Raw genomic sequence first — 22,959 nt, 5'->3', positions numbered from 1 at the left:
AGCATGTGGCTCATGAGAACAATTCATCTTTGTGAAGCGGTTTGATGTTTTCTTGATATTTCCCAGTGTGAATAAGTCCTCAAGACAAGCCTGACACGAGACAGGCTCCATGATGTTGTTCCATCTGTCCACGTGTCTTAACCCCCATACCCTTCCCTCCTCTTACACCCTCATTCCCCCCCTACACACACACACACACACACACACACACACACACTTCCTATCATCTCTCCATCAGGGCGGCCTGCTCATCAAACCTCGTTGCAAGCCATTCCCGGACGCCACCCAGGTGTCTGACTGTGCGGTACGTCCCGGCCACTGTCAGGCGAGGGGTCTGGGGTGGGGCCGCGGAGTGCGTCAGTTAACTCCCACTTCAGCCCTTACCTCGACACTCTGCTTTCCTTATGCGCTTGTGGGTTGGCTGGCGGTCAAATTGTAATAAGAACCTCCTGGTTTACTTCATTGGTTGCCTAGACAAAGGTTTCATTGAACCTTTGAACTGCTGAGCTACTTTCTTGATTTTTCTGGCTGCTTGCTGGTTGTAATTCACTCCCAGTTTCTCTTGATTTCCTGCAGCTTTAACTCCCGCTTGGACTTGTTATTCTTCCCTATCGCTTGTATGCTTTGATTTTTTTATATTTACTTTGAAGGAGTCAATCATGAGTCAAATGTGGATTAAAAATCAATAGTCAGCAGTTGTGTGGAGTTCCCCAGGGCGCATGGTCGGGGCCCCCACTGCTTCGATGAAGTTTCTTCTCCCTTTTGGTCCCGGCTAACAAGTGGTGTCACCAAGAGACGAGCCCCTCGACTGAACCGGCCATCGAAGTCACAACGGGAATTGACTTGGCCGCAAAAGCGCCATCCGGGAAGAAGGATTAGGGACTAGTCATAAAAACGGCAGATTGAAAGTCAGCCGTGAAGTGCAGGAACGCCACAAGGGGCGATGGAAAAGTTCATGTTTTCATGCCTTAGTGTCAAAAGGATGATCTTATCTTTTCACCATGGTAACCACTACCCACTAGCCGTCATCTACTTGACTCCTGGATTTGTGCAGCAAAGGTCCTGAAAGGACAGAGGGGCAGGCTGTTAAAGTTAAAAACAAGTTCCCATCATGATTTGACTGGATTTTACCAGTACTTCATACACAACTCAACCTCTTCCATAGTCCAGTTAAGAGGCAATCGGCAGCTTTTTGGACCAACAGGAGACGTTTGAGGGCAGGACTGGCTGACTCCAAAGTAAACTCCATGACAGTAATGTAGTTGAGGCATACAAGACCGTAATAAGTGAACTCAACATGACATGTCCCCTTTGCGCAAAGCATCCACCCATTTCTTCACGGCTCGTCCTGTTCAGTGTGACGGGTGAGACCGGGGTCCACGCTGAACTGGTCTGCATAGTCAATTCCAGGGCAAAAATAGTCAGACCGGCATCCTCACTAACTGAACGCAACGCAGCGCCATTAATCTGATGATTACCCCCCAGCTTGGTCTGCTCCCTTTCTCCTCATTTCCCACAATGCTCTGCTCGCTTTGGACTCGGGATGAACGAACAAACCTGTGTTCCAGCTCTCCATGCTCTTCACCGAGGAGTGCGACAAGGTGCGCGACTTGATGCACGTGCACTCGTTCAGCTACGACTTCCACCTGCGGGTAGTCCACCAGTACCTGGTGGGCTGCCACATGACGCTGCGCCAGGGCTACCAGCTCACTGACTTCCTCCGAGACTTCATCGTGCAGCACCCCGACATCCCCAAGTTTGGACGCAACCACGTCTTCCAAGGTGGGGATGACGAGCATCCTCGTACCTGGCCTTCCATTCATACTGCCTTTGTAGAATATGAGTCAAGCAGCGAAATCCATCTGCTTTTAGCCACCTCAGGGGGCAGCCATTTTGTAACTTGCTGCTCACTGAAAATGACATCACGGTAGCTCAGGGCCCACCTATGTTCTGATGTTCAGCCATGATTGGTTAAAAATCAACTTATGCTCACATGGTTGGCAGGCGTGCTGGAACCCTATCCCAGCTATCTTCGGGCTGTAGGTGGGTTACACCCTGAACTGGTTTCTAGCCAATCGGAGCCCTTTCTACAATCCTACATGCTAAATTATTTGCAAGACCGTTTCTTTTGTTTCCCAGTAAAGTTTAACATATTTTCTGCTGGCCCAAAAGTGACACTTGCTTCGAGATGCTTCTCGTGGGCTTCCTGATTATCCTCCTGCCATCCTTTGATCAAGGGAGTTTCTCCACCGCCACGAGGATGATCACGGCCCATCAGCTGTACAACTACATCACCGATCACGCCAGCATATACGGCATGAAGCCCCTGCGCATCTCCAAGGCCGCCGTCACCACCGAGGCCAAGAAGGCCGCGCCAGACCAGCACGAGTACGCTCTGGTCGCCTTGTGGAACAGGTAGGACAAGCGCCCCCCGCCGCAAACGCCCGAGCTGCTTGACTTGACACGGAATTCTTTCCCTGCTCCAGCTCGGGTTCTTACAAGGACCTGGAGGGCCTTCATCACCACGACGACTTTGACGTTTCCCTGGTGGTGTGTCACAATGCTGCTCCCTTTGAGGAACAGTCGGAGGGGGAGAGACACTTGCTGAGGTAGGAGAAGCCGATTGAAGCTGGCTTGTTGGAATCTTCCTGAGAGGAAAACGGTGTGGGGACAGATGTGTGAAATGGCCTGCTTGGATGTCACAAGTTGGTCAAATTCTGACTGTCTCGTTCGGAGACACCTTTTCAGAAATAATCATTTCACAAAAGATCTCCTTAAGTTTGAACTTGGTGGGTGGGCACGACTATTTGCATACAGGACAAGAAACATTTTCCAGAAACCTCCCCTTGAAGACCAAAGTGTGTGTTTGCAGGTTGCACTTCTACGTGATCATGACGAGCCAGCGTGAGCTCTTCCCCCGTCTCACAGCTGACATGCGACGCTTCAAGAAACTTCCTCCGATCCACCGTGAGCCCGGCGAGCTGGGCGGACGCCCGGCCCTGGATCGAACGGAGTCCTGCGCGTCCCCCGGCGGCGAGCGGGACCTCTGGGAGGAACCCACCAGGACCGGGTCCGAGGCCTGCACGCCCAGTGACGGCAATGAGTTCTATCCGTTAGTGGGCGCCGCCGTCCGGTCCCAGGGATCGCTCGACCCGTCCCCGCTGTTCCCACTGCTCAACAGTGAGGTGGCCGCCGCCCGCCGGCAGATCCAGGCCAGCGTGGAGGAAGCCATGGGGCACTGCCGTCGCGACAACCTGTGGAGGAGGCTATTCCACGGTGAGCACCTTGCACTGGACAAGCTGAAGCTGACCAAGTTGTCCTTCTGCGAGCTGGAGGAGCTGCTGGAGTCTGTCCAGAGCCGCTCAGTCGGGGACATCGACCCCCAGCTGGTGAGAACCTCCCTGTCCTTTCAGCGTAAGGGTCAGAATATTTTAAAATCGGTGTCCTCTTGACCGTACAGCCCCAGTGGCAAGCCATTGGACGCTGTAAGGTACGGTACAAATTTAGGACCCTTTTTTTCTGACCGTGCAGGAAGGGGCCACGCCAGTCCTGAAACTTATCGCTGTGTTATTCTGTGATGTCATAGGTAGACTTGAAAACCATTAACGTGTGAGATTGTGGCGTGACGTGTTGGTGGTTTTGGTGTCCCTGCAGGACTGCTTCCTGAATATGAGTACGACCTGGTACCAGAGTCTCATTAAAGTCTTACTTGGCCGATTCCCTCAAAGTTGTCGCCATTTTGACGACGGCGGCATTCAATACCTGGTGAGACTTCATCTGCCTCCGCCGCCTAAAACTGGATAGGTAACTATGCATCCGATCTAAGCCGCTGCCTCTGCGTTGCAGGCTGTTCTGAACCAGAAGTTCACTGACTGCTTCGTTTTGGTCTTCCTCGACTCCCAAGCTGGCAAAACGGTGAGTAGTCAAGATGACGTCATCACTTCCAACCGGTGCATTTTCCATGCTTTTGTCGTTGCAGAGCCTGAAGATGGTTTTGCGAGAGCCGCTGCCGCCGCAGCCGCAGGACGGCGGCAGTCCGCCGCCTCAGCTGGTCTCCATGTACCATCACCTGGAGTCCGTCATCAACACGGCCTGCTTCAACCTCTGGACCGGACTCTTATAGCCAATGCTCCTTCTCCCTCAACTTTCACGTCTTTCATCCCGCAGTTGAAGAAAAAGCCAGTTTGCACTGGATGTCGTTAGCTAGCTGGCTAGTTCCAGAAGCTGCGTCATGGACTGCTAGCATTAAGCTAAGCTGCCGGAAAACATTTTAAAATTATTTTGGCACTTGTGCATCATATTTTTTAAAACTATTCTTGAATTTGGACTCCTTTTGGGTCCTTTCGGTCTGCGGGGTGTGTTCCAGGCTTAGGAATGATCGACAAGGCGGTGCGTGGGAGTGTTGCTGCTTTTGTACTCAGTGCTGAAAAACTGGACATGACATTCCCACACGGGCAGAGTCCGGAATGAATTGGAACGTGTGAGACTTTCCATCCAGCCATTTCAAAGGCACGCTGCACCCTGGCTTGGTCGCCCGGTCAATCACAGGACCACCATACGTACGTACAGACCTGGTATCGCGGAACTTTTCATCTCTCTATCAACATCAAGGCGGAAGCCAGAGTCTACGACTGACTGGTTTTGGACCCCGGATTGGTCACCAGTCCATCACATGACCACCACACACATCATCCAGTCATTGGGTGTGAAATGGCAAAGTGGTTAAAAATTTGCACTAACAAGACCACCAGCACCCCGGAAACAGGTCTGCGGTGTCCTTAAGCAAGACCCTGGTACCCTGAACCACTTCCCAGCACCCTGCTCCACTAACCGTGTGCGTTTGCTGTGATGGTTCCTCAAATTTCATTTACATGAACCCCCAAAAAAAGAGGCTCTCCATCTGAATGTTACAGCACTTATACTGCTCAGAGCGAGACCAGAGTCTAAGACTGACTAACCGACCCGCAGGACATGTTGGACTCTTCATCCATCGTGCACGTTTCCTGTTCAGGGGCAAGTCAGAATCTCTGACTGACAGAGTGCGGACTTCTGGCTTGGATCTGGCCTGCGGACGTTTAGTGCCTTGTGTTGGACTTTGCTACCACGTCAGTGTTTGTTTTGGGATTACAGCCCCTCACATTTTTTTTGCTTTTCACTGCCCAAAAGTGCCTTGCTATTTTTGTATTTTTATTTTTTGAAGCACAAAGTCTAATGAGGACATTTCCAGAGGGCTTTTTTGGGAGGGGTGGGGTGGGGGGGGGGTTCTCCCCTTCGTCGTTAATGGCATCATGCTCAATTGTGCCACTGTTAGCCAAATGTACATAAACACAAACGCGGTGAGCTGTCGGATGTCAAACACTGGAGACCATAACAGAAAGAGTGACTGCACTCGCTTCAACTGTATCACCTGTGTCCTAAGCACTGTACATTGAGCTATTGATTATTTAATCATTCTTTTGAATTATTTAAAAATCTACATTTCAATCCCTTTATTAAAATACAGCACTTTATTTAAAATTAACGGTGCAGAAAGCAAATCAATCGCGATCCAGTTCTTTGGGTCCCTAACAGAAAATAGGCAAAAATGTTGATCACTCTTTTACAAATGTTTTATTCAAAACAAAGAATCAGTCTATTATCATGGAGGACAAACAGGCAATTGGAGAATATTGACACTGAAGCCTAAATGCAGAGGATGAGGGCAATTTTTAATTAAAGCGATCAAAACAATCGCTTATCAAAAATAATTGTTGATGAATTTGATAATAGATTTAACTGTAGATGAATCATTGCAGCTCTGCTGTATCCGATTTGGTACACGATACAGGCCACATCATGCACTCTTAACAAATGCTCAATAAATCAGACAAACGTTCATTCAATCACTTTTCTTTTTTTTTTTTTGGTGATATTTAGCGCTTTGCCGTGTAGCCTCATTTCCTGCGTGTCCAGTAATGTTGGAGCCAACCCAAACCGTCCTGCGTCTTTCCTGGAAGAAGAGGGCAAGTGCAAGGTTGACAAGATGGAGCGGCAGTTTGAAAACGCTGGTAATGGCGCACGCGAGCCCACCTCGCGGCTTATATTCGCAGCCGACGTAGCCTCGGTAGCCGAGCGTCTCCAGCGTGGAAAAGACGTAGTCGTAGTTGATCTCGCCGGCGCTGTCCGGCTCATTTCTGCCGGGGACCTGAGCCACCTGAACGTGACCTGGTGCCAAAATGTCACAATGACGTTTTGATGATGTCATCGGTGGCCACAAGTCATATTGTGGTGATTTTGATGGCATTTTCATTCTCACGGAAAACTTTTTAGGACTGTTTTTCAAATGTCATTTCATTATTTAAGACCTTTTTAATGTAATTTGATTCGTTGGTTAACGCGTCACTCACCCAGCAGCGGCAGATATCGCCGCATGTTTTGCGTCAGGTTCCCATCCATAATTTGCCAGTGGAAAACATCCTGCAAGTATAAAATGTGGACGTTTACCGAGTCGACATATAAAAAAACAAAACACTTGGCGAGCGTCCGCTCACCATTTGCAGTTTGATGTTGTCCTTGGCAACTTTCCCCAAGATGGTGGCGGCTGTGTACAAAGAACGAGCTCGAGACGGGATTTATTTTTTATCTGGCTCGAGCCAAACATGTTTTTTACCATCGTGAGGCGACGACAGGAAATATCGAGCGTCCGTCAGCCGTGTGTTGATGGGCTCGATCAAGCCGGTCATTCCTTCCTACTGCCAACAGGAAGTTCAGTTTGTTGTTGTCACGGACAGCAGTTGCTACAGCGACACGTCCGTGGCTTCACCTTGGAGAGCATTTTGGCAGCGTAGTTGAGGTTCCGTACGAACACCTCCTCCATCTCCTGGATGACCGCCTTGCCGCCATCCGCTCCCGCCGGAATTCGGCCGGCCATCAAATGGATCCTGACATGTCAACCACGCCGCGAGCAACTCATACAAATGGGCAACTTATCCAGTTTGCGTTTGTATTTTTACATTTTATTCTAATTGAATATACCAATTCTATAATTATTTTAATTCAATTTTAAATGTACTCCGTTTGTAATTTTATTTCAAATATATAGCTTAATTTCTGTGTGTGCTGGGTGTGACCTTTTGCAGTCCAGAGCTCGCGCGTACTCAATGGCCTGATCCAGTCCTCGTTTGAAGTCTTCTTCTCTTCCAGGTACCGCCGCCAAGCCCAACTCGCCCGCCGTGACGTCACCTGCAACACGTAATTATGCGATGACGATGGGGAGGAGGACGGGGGGCGGGAGGTGTGGTTGAGTTTTCCCAACCGGGCGGCGTGTTGATGAGGACGACCTCCAGGTCGTGGTCGTCTTTGGCCCGTCGGAGCTCCTGCAGGTCGGCATCGTAGAGCCAGGCCGCCTCCACCGCTCGAAAGCCAGCAGCGGCGGCTGCGTGCATCCGTTGCGGGAAGTCTGGCAGCTCGGTGAACAGCCAGCTGATGTTAGCGCAGAAGCGAAGCGCCGCGGAGGATGGTGACGATGACATGCCGGAAAGTTTAACTTCTCTCCCCTCCACGAACCTTTCACGTGCTGCGACGTAAGCGGAAGTACAACGAAGACATAATTAGTCACGTGACTCCATACTTTCGTTTTTCGAACACTTACACAAACAATAATGTATAGAAGTGTGTAGTATAAGGTCTAGTTGTGTTATTTTTCTTTAACTTGCAAAAGTCACCTTGAGTGAGATACCTATATTTTGTCACGTTACGATGACGTATTGTCACGTTACGATGACGTATACGGAAATGGCAGAAAAACTAATTGCGTGACTCGTCATGGTTTCGGTGTTCTAATGCAGGCATGTCCAGTTCCGGGCCTGAGGGGCCACTTTCCTGCCTGCTTTCTAGCTCTCTCAAATTGGGAAAGCCACCGTGAACACTCCATGGTACGTCCACTCTGACGCACTGAACGTGGAAGCGGTGCGCAAACAACACTAGTTGTTCTTCGAAATGAGTCCACACATATGATGTGTCCGAATTCGTCGGCCCCAAGGCCAATTTTGAAGGCCACATGATTTAATACAGAGTGTGCCTTGATCGCATGCCAGTGTCTAAATTCACGGATCCTTCTAATAATGCCTTTAAATCCGGCATTCGTTGCTATGGAGACGGGCCCCGCGCGAACGCTGCCTTGGCGTAAGCTTTCGTAGCCCTCGTTGCCCCATGCTTCTTCGACGCGATTGTTCGGATTTTGACACAGCTTTTGTAATATGTGCCCAGTCCATTGTTTGATTGCATGTGCCTTGACATTGACTTGCGAACAGTCCAGAGTGCACACCACCTCAGCTGGGCGCTGCTCCAGCTTTCATCTAAAGAATTTTAAAAATGAGTTTCCCTATGCTGATTTTTCTTGATTTGTGAAATGTTGCAGGCATCCCGTCGGCCACGTTGGTGGTCATATTGTTGGCGTGCTGGCGAGCGCAAGCGAGGACGTCAATTAGCTGCCTGTGATGCCCCCCCGATGCCCGTCCACCGCCCCTGGCAATTCTCGTTCATTCGTGATTGGGCTCACAGCACCCCCTCTGGCAAAGGCAAGACATTACACCTACCACCACCATTAAAGTTAGCCAACTTTTCTCTATTTCGTAATAATTTTCCCAGTACTAGTGCCACGTGTCACACACAAATAAATGATCAGTGTTTGAGCATTTCTTTGATATTTAGATATTGATATTTATATTTTGTGCGCATATTCCTCATGAGTAGAACAACTTTGGCATACAAGTAGTTCAACGATATGTTACTAGTAGGAAAGAAGTGCACTAGTTCGCTGCAAGCTACTTGTTAGGTTACGAGTGACATATAACTTTACCAATTAGCAGTACTAGTAGCGCCTAGATGTCAGCTAGTGCACGATTTTGCCTTACATTAACATTTAATAAAATTGTACATTTAACATGTTTGTATCTTGTAATAACTGTGCTTTTGGATCGTTATTTTATTAATGCAATTTTAGATGCTCATCAATGTATTTTTAATTCAATTTTTTTTTAAAGACTCTGTGTTGCTTTTTATATGATTTCCAAATTATTTGGAATGATTTTCTATGATTGTTTTGTTTCTAATGTGCATCATTTGCGGTGGCGAGCGGAGGGACATTGCGCAGTGACGAGGATGCTTCGTGCCATCTGCCACTGGAAGTCTACCTTGAGAGAATGAAGCTAATATTAGCATGCATGCCCTCAGGAGGGCGGGGCCATCTGGTGGCTTCTTCAACTTGGTGGTAGGGGGCCAAAGGAGAGGTTGGGCTGGTTGACCACAACTTTGCGCAGATACAGTAGAGTATAATGATTTGCAAATCATGTTTAACCGATATGTAATTTAATACATTAGACAATACAAAGACAAGATATTTAGCTGATGATTTTTTATTGCTTTTTGCATATAATCATGAACTTAGAACATACATTCTGTATGTGTGTGTGTCGGTGTGTGTTTTATTGTGAATGTATTTAAATAGTTTTCTTACTACATGACTATTCATGTGTGTTATTTAACCATAAAAAAATTGGATTGGATTGGATAAACTTTATTGTCAAATGTACTGTATGTAAAACATACAGCACAGATGAAATTTATTCCCTCTCAACACAAAATAAAATATTCGTATAGATTAATTTTCAGTCTTTTTGATTTTTTTTTTTTTTAGTTCACACACACGAACATTCTCTATTCGAAGTTATTAAATCTGACTCGAGTGTTATGACATCACGACTGACGTATGCGTGAGCGCCACAAGTTAGCCGCCAAATCAATCCACCAATCAACGTGGCCTGTTGAGCTGGGCTTTCCGGAAAGAGCCGAGCTCTTCCGAAGTTTTCCGAACGACAAGCGAGCATCAGCGCGTAGCTCAACGGCTTTCTTTCTTCTTCTCCTTTTGCCTTTCCTCCTCTTCTTTTTCCTTTTCTTGTTGTCCTTGTTGACGGACGAGCACCGAGGCTGACCAAGCGGAACCACTGGACGGCACCGGAAGAGGAGACCCGTGCACGTGAGCCAAGGATTTATTTATCGGGACTTTTTTCTTCAGATTTTGGGGTGGATCTTGCGCGTGTGGACTGATTTTGTTTTTGTTTTGGGGTTCTTGCGTTTGTTGATGTTCTTCTGTGGAACACCTGCAGAAGAAGCAGACCACCTCGCACGTCCACCAACTCGAGAACATGGTGAGCGTGTGCGTTCGTGTGTGTGTGTGTGTGCGTGCGCGCACGTGCATGTGTGCGTGCGCGCACGCCGTCATACCTGTGTGCGCGCCGTTGACGTGCTGTGTTAAAATTGAATTGAAATTATTTAATAACATTGTATAAATTCAATAGAATGAAGGCAAATAATAACAACGAAAATAATAATAGAAATAATAATCACTGGAACAATCTGGCTCGGATACATTATGACTGAGCTATTTAGATTAGATTTCTTTTTCTAGTTTTATTTACGTTCTTTTTAATTTAAAAAAATGCAAACCTTATATTTTTTACACTTGTATCTATTACTTATATATTTTGTTATGTATCAGTTTTATCTGAATAATAAAGATAAACTCTTTATGATCAATTATTACAGATTTAAGACTAGATTTATTTTTTTTTGTTTTTATGACGTTATTCATTCATTAGTTATTGAAATACATGATTTTTTTCTGATTAATGAACTGTCATGCAAGTGTAAAAAGAAGTTAACCACTGTTAACAATACATGATTTTTTTCTGATTAATGAACTGTCACGCAAGTGTAAAAAGAAGTTAACCACTGTTAACATTCGTCAAAAATAATCACATAAAACCAAAGTGATCATAATCATTACAATAAATAATTATTTCCACTCAAATATAATAACAGTAAACTGGCTATGATGCAATATTAAGATGACATTTTTCTTTTTTCATCAATTAAAAAAAAAGTATTTTATAAACTTATTGTGATGCAGTCAATGTTAGGTCATTAAAAAAAATACCTGTCCTTTTCCTTGTCACTTCAACGATTTTATCATTCACAATTTGCAAACAAAAAGCCAACGTGAGACATTGCTAATGTTTACCATCTAGCAGCGGGGGTCTGAAACACACACGTATCTCAAATTGGACTCTTATCTCAAAGCACCGGCGTGTTTGAAAGCATTTCTACGACGGGACTAGATAAGCTCCTTCCTGTTCCCATGTCAACTTTAATTTCCCCAAGCAACGTGTTATGTGGCGGCGTCAAAGGCGCGCAGGGATGAGCGCTTCATCCCGAGAGCGAGCGATGGAATACTGATGAAGCTCCGGCACATGTTGCCGCCTTCATCTTCATCTTCCTCGTCTTCTTCATTCATGCTGGAGGAGTCACGCTCGTCTGCATGCACGCCACACTCCAGCCACCGCGGCACTTTGCTTTCGTGACTCTCGAGTTTGACACTAAAGTGCTACATTTGCCCACCAAAATGACAGTTGACCAGCCGATGATGTTTTTGTGTTCACCAAAATGCTGCAAATAGTTTATAGTCTCAGAAATGATAAACGGGTGTTCAATGCCATGTGCAGTCGTTTGTCATTACAATCTGATGTGTATACGACGACTCAAATATGATATTTTGAGTTGTGAGATTTTGGACAATTCTATGGGTTATGACAAAATGTGATTTTCGTCGACCAAAGTGCAGCCAAAATGCAATTGTCAACCTAAAAAGTGGTATAATGCATACTTAACATTCTGTAAAAATAATAACAATAGTCATGATAAGTTACGTTTCAAGAGCGCTCCCGCAATAAGATAAGATAAGATAATACATGTATACAATATATGTAATATGTGACATGGCCTAGTTCAGGGGTGTCCAAACTTTTTGCCAAGGGGGCCAGATTTTATGTGGTAAAATGTCGGGGGGCCGACCTTGGCTGACATTCTTTACATTGAACAACAATATTGTTCAACAAATTTTAGTAAGCCAGTCTGTTTCACATTTCCATTTTTATTTTAATTTCAACAATCTTAAGAATTTCTTTTGGTTCATTTGAAACAGGAATTTGAAATATGACATATCAGTCAATATAAACACGGAGTGATGTCTTGTTAACTCGTGAGTGATGCCCTCTAGTGTCTAAATGCTATTACTCATTTAGTGAATGCTATTACTCATTTAGCCACTAGAGGGAAGTAGTACTCCATGAAACATCACTCACCAGTCTACGAGACCTCAGTCAATGCAACACGTGTTCCATTGCGCCCAACCTGCGGGCCAGACGGCACTGATTTTATGACGGGGGGCCGAGGGCCGGATGTAATTCGACCGCGGGCCGGATTTGGCCCCCGGGCCGGACTTTGGACATGGCTGGCCTAGTTGAACTATACCCTTGGAAGGTTTAAACAAGTCATCACAAGTAATTTGGGGACCTAGATTGGAAGGAAAAAAAAAATAGGTCAAGCTAACCACGGCTACAATCGTTTAAGCTACGCATGACAGTAACACGCCTCCAATGTGGTTTAAAAGGCCAACTTCAAAATAAACCTTACCAAATAAAATAAATCGACATCGATGCCTAATATACTTTGTACGTCATTTGGGGTCGTTTTCCATCGCATATCTTTGCAAGTACCGACAACACAAAAAAAAAAAATCCAGCAATTAAATCCTGTCAGTGCTCACGACAAGGGCTAGCTTGGTTTAGCTTGAAAAACATTTTGCCCGAAGACGCGCAGAAGACATCAGAGCATAAAGAGAGTGTGTATGTGTGGGGGGGGGGGGGGGGGGTGTTCTCCTAAAAGATGGACGAAATGTCGTTTTTAGGCCCCCATTTGTAATGCGTTTGCAACAAGCACTTCCGAAGAGGCGATGAATCACGGCCATATGTCGTTAGCATGTTAGCGCCATATTAGCACGCCGCCCTTGGTCGAATCCAGTCCCGGGCGGCGTACGTCTCCGGCCCGCACACTGGCGGGGTGCCACCCCGCTGAGCCTGGCGCGCTCGCGTCGCCCCGACAATCTGTTACTCCGCTGGACGCTTTGGGGCGGACCGATACCAGGCTAGCACCAAAAAAAAAGGGAAAAAAAACAAGAAAGCCTTCATCTCAGAGTGATCAAACAAATATTCGCAAAAAAAACAATACACAAAACAAAACATACATAGTAAAATATTGGGATACCATCAGGAGTTGGAAGAAAATGTGGACAAAATTGTTTGAACATCGCAAAGAAGGTCATTAAAATGCGGGGTTTGGACTTTCTGACGGAAAGTCAAGTCATGGTGGACTCGTTGAAAAACATGCTTGACGCAGATGATCGGCCAGGGAAGTAAATGGTTGGAATCCCATAATTTTGGACAGTCAGAAGTGCGTGTGTGTGTGTGTGTGTGTGTGTGTGTGTGTGTAAGAGTAGCAGGTTTTCGAGCAGTGGGAAGGAGAGCAGCACTTTGCTGACACTGCACTTCATCTCTCACAAACACGCACGCACGTTTTGTCTCTTGATGCACCGCCGTGATGTAAAAACAAATTGTGGACAAAAAAACGCAACGATACCATTTTAGGAATGAATACATTTGACAGAGCTGAATTTTTCCTGGTAGTCCAGTGGTTAGCACGTGGGCTTCACAGTGCAGAGGCACCGGGTTCGATTCCAGCTCCAACCTCCCTGTGTGGAGTTTGCATGTTCTCCCCGGGCCTGCGTGGGTTTTCTCCGGGTGCTCCGGTTTCCTCCCACATTCCAAAAAACATGCGTGGCAGGCTGAATGAGCGCTCTAAATTGTCCCTAAATTGGTTGTCCGTCTATGTGTGCCCTGCGATTGGCTGGCAACCGATTCAGGGTGTCCCCCGCCTACTGCCCGAAGACAGCTGGGATAGGCTCCAGCACCCCCCGCGACCCTCGTGAGGATCAAGCGGCTCGGAAGATGAATGAATGAATGAATGAATTTTTCCTAATGACCATATCTAGTATTTGCCCTGACACAAAATACGTTGACACCAACGATATGCAGCGACGCGCCCTTCCGACGTGTCCAACGACCTTTTCTCCTGATCAAATCACACCAACGCAACCGCGCTAAAGTGTCACATGACCACCAGAACTGACTTGGTGACATCACACGGCTGCCTTAACCCGACCGAATCACTTGACCTATTCATTCATTCATTCACTCATCTTCCGAGCCACTTGATCCTCACTAGGGTCGCGGGGGGTGCTGGAGCCCATCCCAGCCGTCTCCGGGCAGTAGGCGGGGGACACCCTGAATCGGTTGCCAGCCAATCGCAGGGCACACAGAAATGAACAACCATTCGCACTCACACTCACACCTAGGGACAATTTAGAGTGTTCAATCAGCCTGCCATGCATATTTTTGGAATGTGGGAGGAAACCGGAGCACCCGGAGAAAACCCACGCAGGCCCGGGGAGAACATGCAAACTCCACACAGGGAGGCCGGAGCTGGAATCGAACCCGGTACCTCTGCACTGTGAAGCCAACGTGCTAACCACTGGACCACCGGGTCGCTCACTTGACCTAGTCATCACCTATCGATGTTCGGTCACAGTGTGACATCATCACAGGATGACGTCACCTGAACCACATGACGACCTTCGTGGCTCCCAAGGAGTTGCTGTTTTCGCTGGCAACCCGAGTTCAAATAGGCCGAGCGCTTTCATGTCTGCGTGTGAAGACGAGCGACTGTGAAGTGAGAGCGTGACGCTCTGCTGCCTGTGATTTACTCGTGTCTTGGAGGAAGGCGTTTGTAGTACTTAAGGTGGATGACATAGCTGGGAACTAATTGGGTGACGGCTTCTACTTGAGGAAATATTTGTTCAGCCCGCCTGAACTTGAGACCAAACTATCGTCTTTTTTTCTTTTTTTTTTTTTCACTCCAGGCAGTGATGAAGGAAGTGTTGTGGGGGGTTGCCGGTGGTCCTGGGCCTGTGTGTGTGTGTGTGTATAAGGGGTGTGGGTGGTATCCATTTCAAGAACACAAAGCCTTTTTTTTTTCCTTCTAAAGGCAACCATCTCACATTTCTGCCACACATGAATCACTGCAGAAAACGGTCAAAAGTCACATGACACCAGCACAAAAGCCGGCACGGACACCCGCGGTGGGCGTGCCCAATCAGTGGGTGTGCCGGCTTCCTATACGGCCCCAACCGCCGCCGCCGCCCCCCGCGGCCGACGTCGGTGTCCTGATGGAGGCGCTCGCGTCGCGTCAAGCGTTCAGTCAAGGTTTTTGTCATCTTACCGCAACCTGCCCTGCGTGGGGGGGGGGGGGGGGGGGTCAAAGTTCATGATCCCCAGAAAGCCGCGACAGCTGCTCAACACGACCTGGAGAGTCTTTTGTGATATGTGTATTTTAAAAAAAGAAGAGTATAGTGAGCCATTGTTTGGCGGCAATTTTCCTTTGTTTTCTTATTTTTCTGCGTGCACTCATGGCAAACAACAAGGCGCTCCAAAGTGGACGGGATCACCTGACACCCCTGTTCAAATGCCAGCTATCAAATTGCACTTAAAAAAACAAAACAAGTCCTCCCTGTCCTCACTCTTCTTCGTTCTTCTCTGCGCACTCACGGCCGACAACGAGGCACTCTAAAGCAGCCACGCAACTGGACAACAAGGACTTCTTCCTCCTCTTGGAGGGAGGAGCCGCTCTCACCTGGGTCAAACCTCCAGCGCTGTTCCCACCCTAGTCACGCAGCCCCCCGCCCCCATCCCCGATTGATGCCCCCCCCCCCCCCCCCTCTCTTCCCCCCCGGCTGGAAACCTGACACCCGTGACATCATCTATACTCCCGAGACGTGGGCAGCTTCCCCGCAGACGATCTTTTGGATCGATCGCGACTCCGCAGCCGGCCTCCACCTGTGGGTGACCCCGCCGTAACGCCATCACATTAGTGCCTCCCTCCCCCCCTCTTCCAAAAAAACAAACACCAAAAAACACCCCCGGGCTCCATGCTGAGCAGCCAGAAGGGGAGGAGCCTTTTGAGGGGGCGCTTTGCAAGAGAATTCCTGTGAGCGTTCCTGATACTCAGGAAATTCTTCATCATCCTCGTTCTCTGGATGGGCTTCTTCATCTTGGGAAGAGTCTTCTTCACCTTCTGGAAAGTCTTCTTCAACCCTTGGATATTTTTTTTTTTAAGCCTTTGGACCTTCTTGTTCATCCTGGTGTAGTCAGAGGAGCCTTGTCTTTTCCTTTGTTGCCTGGAAGGTGTTTTTCAACCAGTGTACCTGTGGTGCAGGTGAGACACCTGTTTGCACATCACGCTGTCAGTAAATTGAAGTTGGATTTGCTGGGGTGGGAGCTTATTGTTATTTATGATAATCATATCTATTGATTTTGAGTTCTAAGTGTGCCTTTGTGGTTTTTGCCGTCTGTGTTGCAGGTTGTGTGTGTGTGTGTGTGTGTGATGGCCAGTGAGCTGGTGACTTTTGCAATTGTTAGGAAGCAACTGATTGAATTGAATCAATTAGATCTGCTCAGGGGGCGGCCCGGTAGTCCAGTGGTTAGCACGTCGGCTTCACAGTGCAGAGGTACCGGGTTCGATTCCAGCTCCGGCCTCCCTGTGTGGAGTTTGCATGTTCTCCCCGGGCCTGCGTGGGTTTTCTCCGGGTGCTCCGGTTTCCTCCCACATTCCAAAAACATGCGTGGCAGGCTGATTGAACACTCTAAATTGTCCCTGGGTGTGAGTGTGAGTGCGAATGGTTGTTCGTCTCTGTGTGCCCTGCGATTGGCTGGCAACCGGTTCAGGGTGTCCCCCGCCTACTGCCCGGAGACGGCTGGGATAGGCTCCAGCACCCCCCGCGACCCTAGTGAGGATCAAGCGGTACGGAAGATGAATGAATGAAAGATCTGCTCAGTGAGCCAGCTCGTGCACTTTGAACCTGCTTAACGTGTTGTCATCCTACATTCGATGAACAAAACTGAACAGACGCTATCATTCATTATGCAGCAGTAATAATGATATTAAGTTGCTGTGAGCTACTTTGCAAGAAGAGTCTAGGTCAGGGGTGCCTAGACTAGGTCAGGGGTGCCTAGACTAGGCAGATACTGATCTACCGGTAGATCTAAGACAGGTCCCAAGTAGATCCGAGGAGTGTCGAGAGAAAAAAAAAAACAAACAACCATTTGTGTGTCTTTGTACATTCATTCATTCATTCATCTTCCGAGCCGCTTGATCCTCACTAGGGTCGCGGGGGGTGCTGGAGCCTATCCCAGCTGTCTCCGGGCAGTAGGCGGGGGACACCCTGAATCGGTTGCCAGCCAATCGCAGGGCACACAGAAACGAATAACCATTCACACTCACGCTCACACCTAGGGCGTCCAATCAGCCTGCCACACATGTTTTTAGAATGTGGGAGGAAACCGGAGCACCCGGAGAAAACCCACGCAGGCCCGGGGAGAACATGCAAACTCCACACAGGGAGGCCGGAGCTGGAATCGAACCCGGTACCTCTGCACTGTGAAGCCGGCGTGCTAACCACTGGACTACCGGGCCGCCCGTCTTTGTACATGTTAGTAATATATTTTTTGTGTTAATATACACTGCACACTAATCAGTCTCATTTTCACAAAAAATATATATATATTAAAAAAATAAAATAAAGCAGGTAAATCTTAAATTTGTTTGTGTGTGTGCGCGTGCGCGCGCCGGTAAGGGTAGATCCCGTGAGGTTAGTTGATCAAAAAGTAGATCTTCGATCCAAAAAGTTTGGGCACCCCTGGTCTACGTGAATTGGAATATGTCTTGACAATCGAGTTTCATTCGTTTCGTGACCGCGCTCGAAACACCAAAATGCTGGTCTCTAAAAATGGAAATGGCTTTTAATTCATTTCGTTCTCCCAAAACAAAAAACAAGAAAAAGTTTGTTGTCAGAAGATAGAAGATCGTGATGTTATGTCAACATGTGTTGCTCCACCATTTGTGTCCAAATATCCTGCTGCTTAAACAGTTATTACGCTACTGCAATTGAAGCTATTGTTAATCTTACTTTAGCATTTTTCATTTTGTGTTCGCAGTGAAGTTATTTTCTATACAAACAGCTTGAAGCCAAAAGTAGGGGCAGAAAAGAAATGTTCACCTTTTTTTTGTCCTTGACATGAGAAAACAACTTTTTCTTGTTTACAAAAACCTTAAAATGGGTCAATTTGATCCATGTCATGATAGAATTATTCAGCTAAAATCTAAGAGGAGTAATACATGCCGACTGAGTGACTTGACTCACATTTGTTGTTCGGAAAAAAAAAAGATGTCCCACGATTATCAGATTTCATTCAAATAATCATAAAAAATATATCTTTTTTTTTTTCAATATCCAGTTGTTCTGAGACATGAGGGAAAAAGATTTCACACTGTCCGGTTGGTTGTCGTGTATTTTCCGTTGAGAAATCTTACACGTTTCGATGCAAAAAAGTCCCAGGGGAAGTTTAAATTACACGCAGCTGGAATTACGTCTGCGAGACACAACACACACACACACACACACACACACACACACACACACGACTGTGGATGTTCCCCAAGAGTCGGTTCCCACCGGCGGAACGCGGCTGTTTGCTTACATCATTGCTCAAAGATCCGCTAATGCTATTGCTAATGTAATGCGTAATTTTCATGATATCAACACTCTAAAGTACATCATCAAACTTCAGATATATATTTTTTTTCCTTAACCAAAAGCAATAGTACCGGTACCTTGACTTACGAGTTTAATTTGTTCAGTGACCAACCTCATAACTCGGTTTACTGCAATGAAAATAATTTAAAAAATATATCGTTGATCTGTTCCAGTTGTTGAAAAATTGAACTTTTTTTCACATGTGTTTAGTAAAGGAAAACAGCACAGTATTGTATGAAAGCATAATAGAAAAGAATATCAGAGAATGTCGAGATAAAAGTCACAAGGAGCCGTTGTGAAAAGTCACAAGAAGTCGGCCATATTGATTTGGGCCTCATTTTACCCATTTTTTAAAAAAAGTTTGGAAAATTCAGCCCCCAAAGTCAGTTACACTTAGCAACATGAAATTTGCTAAAAATTTCAATCATGAGTAGACCCACAAAATAATCTCACAGGATATACTGTAGTGGAAATATTGTATTTGTGGCCCGCCGTGCTGCCGCATGCTGGAATGTGAGCGTGCATGCTAATTGCCTTTCTTGAGATTCCAGCGCTAATGGAGCTAATCCCACTATTGTGCACTTCCTCTTTCAGACAACATGTCACCTGACACGTGTGCTCAAAGATTAGTGCTCTCGATGCTCCTCAACACATACAAAATATACCACCCCACGATACCCAGATACCACACTACTAAATTGGTACAATTCTAAATAATCAAACCGGTGTCCAAATGGCAGGGTTGCTTTTTTTTTTTTTGCGATTTAAAAAAAAAAAATGAAATGAGTTCCACACTTTTTCCACCATTATTGTCCCATACAGCCCAGTTGAATGTTTTAAATATTTTCGAGAGGTGTCTATCTATCTATCTACCTATCTAGCTAGCTAGCAGGCAGACGGGTCGCTAGCTAGCTGTCGACCTGCCTGCCTGCCTAGTTACTCGAGGACTGTATGATTTGCTTTTGTCAGTTTGAACTGGCATTTCTTGTCAAAAAAAAAGAGATGAGTTCCACACTTTTTCCACCATTATTGTCCCATACAGCCCAGTTGAATGTTTTAAATATTTTCGAGAGGTGTCAATCTATCTATCTACCTATCTAGCTAGCTAGCAGGCAGACGGGTCGCTAGCTAGCTGCCTGCCTGCCTGCCTAGTTACTCGAGGACTGTATGATTTGCTTTTGTCAGTTTGAACTGGCATTTCTTGTCCAAAAAAAAGAGATGTGTTCCACACCTTTTCCACCATTATTGTCCCATACAACCCAGTTGAATGTTTTAAATATTTTCGAGAGGTGTCTATCTATCTAGCTATCTAGCTACCTATCTAGCAAGCTAGCAGGCAGACGGGTCGCTAGCTAGCTGCCTGCCTGCCTGCCTGCCTAGTTACTCGAGGACTGTATGATTTGCTTTTGTCAGTTTGAACTGGCATTTCTTGTAAAAAAAAAAAGAGATGTGTTCCACACTTTTTCCACCATTATTGTCCCATACAACCCAGTTGAATGTTTTAAATATTTTCGAGAGGTGTCTATCTATCTATCTACCTACCTAGCTAGCTAGCAGGCAGACAGGTCGCTAGCTAGCTGTCGACCGGTCTGCCTGCCTGCCTGCCTGCCTAGTTACTCGAGGACTGTATGATTTGATTTTGTCAGTTAGAACTGGCATTTCTTGTAAAGAAAAAAAGAGATGTGTTCCACACTTTTTCCACCATTATTGTCCCATACAACCCAGTTGAATGTTTTAAATATTTTCGAGAGGTGTCTATCTATCTATCTACCTACCTAGCTAGCTAGCAGGCAGACAGGTCGCTAGCTAGCTGTCGACCGGTCTGCCTGCCTGCCTGCCTGCCTAGTTACTCGAGGACTGTATGATTTGATTTTGTCAGTTAGAACTGGCATTTCTTGTAAAGAAAAAAAGATGTGTTCCACACTTTTTCCACCATTATTGTCCCATACAACCCAGTTGAATGTTTTAAATATTTACGAGAGGTCTCTATCTACAGTATCTATCTACCTAGCTAGCTAGCTAGCAGGCAGACAGGTCGCTAGCTAGCTGTCAAGCTGCCTAGTTACTTGAGGACTGTATGATTTGCTTTTGTCAGTTTGAACTGGCATTTCTTGTCAAATTTAGCAATAGTAACTCAGGGGCACGGCTGAGTGAAAGTCAAATTGTCCAAAATTGCTCGCTCAGTTCAAGAATCATTTGGGCGGTTGGCGCCCGTGGCACCCTGAGACACGCTGGCTCCGTGGCGTTCACATCTAAGTGTGTTTACGACAGGTCGCAGCAGGGCAGCTGTCCGGTCAGCAAGCGGTCACCTTTACCACGGCGTTCGCACGGCCATGCACCATTATGTCGCGCGTGTGTGTCTAAATGAGTAGACCCACAAAAAAAGTCTCAGGAAACCACACCCAAAACGCCACAACGAGTAATTTTAAGGTCATTTCTTCCGGCAGGTGTCTCTCAACGACTTTGTGACTTATTAACCAATCAGCAGCCGGAGAGAAGACGTTGGGCATGGGCCGCATTTGTCGGCCCGACGGTGGCGCCGTCCCCCTCCTGGCGCTCTCGGTGGCATTGGCCTGGCTGGTGCTGCCGTGTCGCACTGACAGTGAGTACAGTTCGGTACGGTTCGCATCATTTACCCGATTTCACGGCGCCGTTGGTCCTCGCAGGCGTGCCGAGCTTCATGAAATCGCCCGACGACCAGACGGGCATCTCGGGGGGCGTGGCCTCTTTCGTGTGCCAGGCGCTGGGCGAGCCCAAGCCGCGCATCACCTGGATGAAGAAAGGCAAGAAAGTCAGCTCTCAGCGATTTGAGGTGGGTGTTTTTGTTGAAAATTTTTTTTTGTAAAAGAGCATTTTTTCGAGTTGCAAAAAAAATTCAGATTAAAGCATCTGAATAAATCACTCAATGTATTTTCGTTAAGGAAAAAAAATACATTTGAATTTTAATTTAACTTAAATGCTGCAAAAACTCCAATTAACTATTTTTGTAGCTTATTCATGAGCGTTTTTTGTTTCTGTTTGAAATGAGATCGGGAAATCGGAAGACGCGTGTTACATCCTGGGACGTTTGAAAAACAAAAGTTCACCTTGTGTGTCGCTGATCCTTCGAACGCTTGGAAACATTTGTTAAGTCGCCTCCGAACCAAAACAGAATTTGGCGTCGTTTCATTTCGAAGATGCTCTGTCCCCCCACCTTGCTCGTCATTCCCGCGCGCCCACCTGAGCGCCCTAATTGGCCGGCGGCGTTGCAGGCAACCCGGAATGTTCTCCAAGAATGTCTGCGTTCTTCCCGCTTGGCTGCCAAGTGAAGCCCGAAGGCCAAAGTGACGCCTCCCCGCCGGGAGGAGCGGCGCTCGCCGCCTCCCTCATTAGCGCAGGAATGCTACGGCGGAAGTGCAATGCCCCGTGGCCCGACCTCGGAGTCTTTAACACCCCCACGCCCCCCACCCCCACTTGTCCCCCTATCCTCACCAACCTTTCCATTCCCGAGACCCCTCGCATATCTGATCTCCGCTCAGGCGAGTCATTGAACGCAAAACTTCCTCCTCGCTAGGTGGTCCTCACTCCACCAAACTCTTACACGTCTTCAGTCACAATCAGCAGTCCAAGTTTCTTATAGTAAATGAATATAAAATAAATCTTTGCTAATTAATATCATACATGAGCTTTCGGCAGGGGTGTCCAAACTTTTTGCCAAGGGGGCCAGATTTTATGTGGTAAAATGTCGGGGGGCCGACCTTGGCTGACATTCTTTACATTGAACAACAATATTGTTCAACAAATTTTAGTAAGCCAGTCTGTTTCACATTTCCATTTTTATTTTAATTTCAACAATCTTAAGAATTTCTTTTGGTTCATTTGAAACAGGAATTTGAAATATGACATATCAGTCAATATAAACACGGAGTGATGTCTTGTTAACTCGTGAGTGATGCCCCCTAGTGTCTAAATGCTATTACTCATTTAGTGAATGCTATTACTCATTTAGCCACTAGAGGGAAGCAGTACTCCATGAAACATCACTCACCAGTCTACGAGACCTCAGTCAATGCAACACGTGTTCCATTGCGCCCAATCTGCGGGCCAGACGGCACTGATTTTATGACGGGGGCCGAGGGCCGGATGAAAGTCTACCGCGGGCCGGACTTTGGACATGCCTGGCTTTCGGGGTTCATTTTAAATTTCGCTATTGCTGCAGGGCCGTCGCGACCAAAGAGCCAAGGTCAGCTGTTTCGAGAAATGTACTTTACTTTGTTACACAATAATTAGTGTACTTTTTTGTTATCTTGCCATCATCGAAGACTATATATCTCAAATCTGAGACTGAAACGAATAAAAACAGAAGTCAAATAAAGCATTTACGTTTATTGGATCTAAGC

The 22,959-nt window shown here is 46.7% G+C and overlaps 3 protein-coding genes across 17 annotated transcripts in view; 2 read left to right on the top strand and 1 right to left on the bottom strand.

Annotated features, from left to right (window-relative positions):
* The window catches only part of szt2 (SZT2 subunit of KICSTOR complex), a 39,964-nt gene extending 34,082 nt beyond the window's left edge, over positions 1-5,882 (top strand). For both annotated transcript variants that reach the window (XM_052073805.1, XM_052073804.1), the window contains 8 exons: positions 239-304; positions 1,569-1,782; positions 2,238-2,415; positions 2,487-2,609; positions 2,873-3,389; positions 3,655-3,765; positions 3,847-3,915; positions 3,980-5,882. In XM_052073805.1, the coding sequence (XP_051929765.1) occupies positions 239-304; positions 1,569-1,782; positions 2,238-2,415; positions 2,487-2,609; positions 2,873-3,389; positions 3,655-3,765; positions 3,847-3,915; positions 3,980-4,123 (1,422 nt within the window). In that variant the 3' untranslated portion in view covers positions 4,124-5,882. The remainder of the gene's footprint in view (positions 1-238; positions 305-1,568; positions 1,783-2,237; positions 2,416-2,486; positions 2,610-2,872; positions 3,390-3,654; positions 3,766-3,846; positions 3,916-3,979) is intronic.
* Positions 5,883-5,886: 4 nt separating this feature from the next.
* hyi (hydroxypyruvate isomerase) lies at positions 5,887-7,511 on the bottom strand. The gene is made up of 8 exons (XM_052073877.1): positions 7,295-7,511; positions 7,110-7,221; positions 6,803-6,920; positions 6,650-6,728; positions 6,531-6,580; positions 6,387-6,456; positions 6,070-6,204; positions 5,887-5,989 (listed from the first exon to the last, which is right to left on the bottom strand). Exons 1-8 carry the CDS (start codon positions 7,509-7,511, stop codon positions 5,934-5,936), a joined length of 837 nt encoding a protein of 278 aa, XP_051929837.1. The 3' UTR covers positions 5,887-5,933.
* ptprfa (protein tyrosine phosphatase receptor type Fa) overlaps positions 7,408-22,959 on the top strand; it is a 40,972-nt gene continuing 25,420 nt past the window's right edge. For all 14 annotated transcript variants that reach the window (XM_052073818.1, XM_052073820.1, XM_052073817.1 and 11 more), the window contains exons 1-5: positions 7,408-7,552; positions 8,399-10,015; positions 10,146-10,187; positions 21,028-21,182; positions 21,247-21,392. In XM_052073818.1, the coding sequence (XP_051929778.1) occupies positions 21,089-21,182; positions 21,247-21,392 (240 nt within the window). In that variant the 5' untranslated portion in view covers positions 7,408-7,552; positions 8,399-10,015; positions 10,146-10,187; positions 21,028-21,088. The remainder of the gene's footprint in view (positions 7,553-8,398; positions 10,016-10,145; positions 10,188-21,027; positions 21,183-21,246; positions 21,393-22,959) is intronic.

The sequence above is a fragment of the Hippocampus zosterae genome, chromosome 8 (assembly GCF_025434085.1).
Source record: "Hippocampus zosterae strain Florida chromosome 8, ASM2543408v3, whole genome shotgun sequence".
Lineage (NCBI taxonomy): Eukaryota > Metazoa > Chordata > Actinopteri > Syngnathiformes > Syngnathidae > Hippocampus > Hippocampus zosterae.
The sequence above is the reverse complement of the archived record's forward strand: the minus strand, read 5'-3'. Positions and strand labels throughout refer to the sequence as shown.